We start from the raw sequence: 385 nt of genomic DNA, 5'->3' as shown, positions 1-385 counted from the left end.
GGAAGTGCAGACCCAACCACTTACTTAAAGATGGTCCTGGTGCTGGCAAAGCTCAGGATGGGCCCTCGGACGATGTCGATGCCTCGGTCATCTGCACTTGGCGGTGAGGGCACCCCCCATCCCATTCCCATCCCAGCTCATCTCTTCCCATCCCACCCCATTCCATCCAATTCCATCCCTTCTCTTCCCATCCCCCCCACATCTCCCCATCTCATCCCATGCCACCCACTCCATTTAATCCCACCCCATCCCATTCCATCCCTTCTCTTCCCAACCCATTCATCCTACCCCACTGCTTCTCATCCCTTCCCACCCAAATCCACCCCATCTCATTCCACTCTTTTTCTTCCCATCCATCCCCCCTACCCTCCGCATCCCCGCCCAC

General features: G+C 57.1%; 1 protein-coding gene across 1 annotated transcript in view; it reads right to left on the bottom strand.

The window, feature by feature from the left end:
* The window catches only part of RFC5 (replication factor C (activator 1) 5, 36.5kDa), a 1,882-nt gene extending 1,757 nt beyond the window's left edge, over positions 1 to 125 (bottom strand). The window contains exon 1 of the mRNA XM_009077162.1: positions 25 to 125. Within this exon, the coding sequence (XP_009075410.1) occupies positions 25 to 125 (101 nt within the window). The remainder of the gene's footprint in view (positions 1 to 24) is intronic.
* Between the last annotated feature and the right edge of the window lie 260 nt (positions 126 to 385).

The sequence above is a fragment of the Acanthisitta chloris genome, unplaced genomic scaffold (genome assembly GCF_000695815.1).
Source record: "Acanthisitta chloris isolate BGI_N310 unplaced genomic scaffold, ASM69581v1 scaffold25506, whole genome shotgun sequence".
NCBI classification, from domain to species: domain Eukaryota; kingdom Metazoa; phylum Chordata; class Aves; order Passeriformes; family Acanthisittidae; genus Acanthisitta; species Acanthisitta chloris.
The sequence above is the reverse complement of the archived record's forward strand: the minus strand, read 5'-3'. Positions and strand labels throughout refer to the sequence as shown.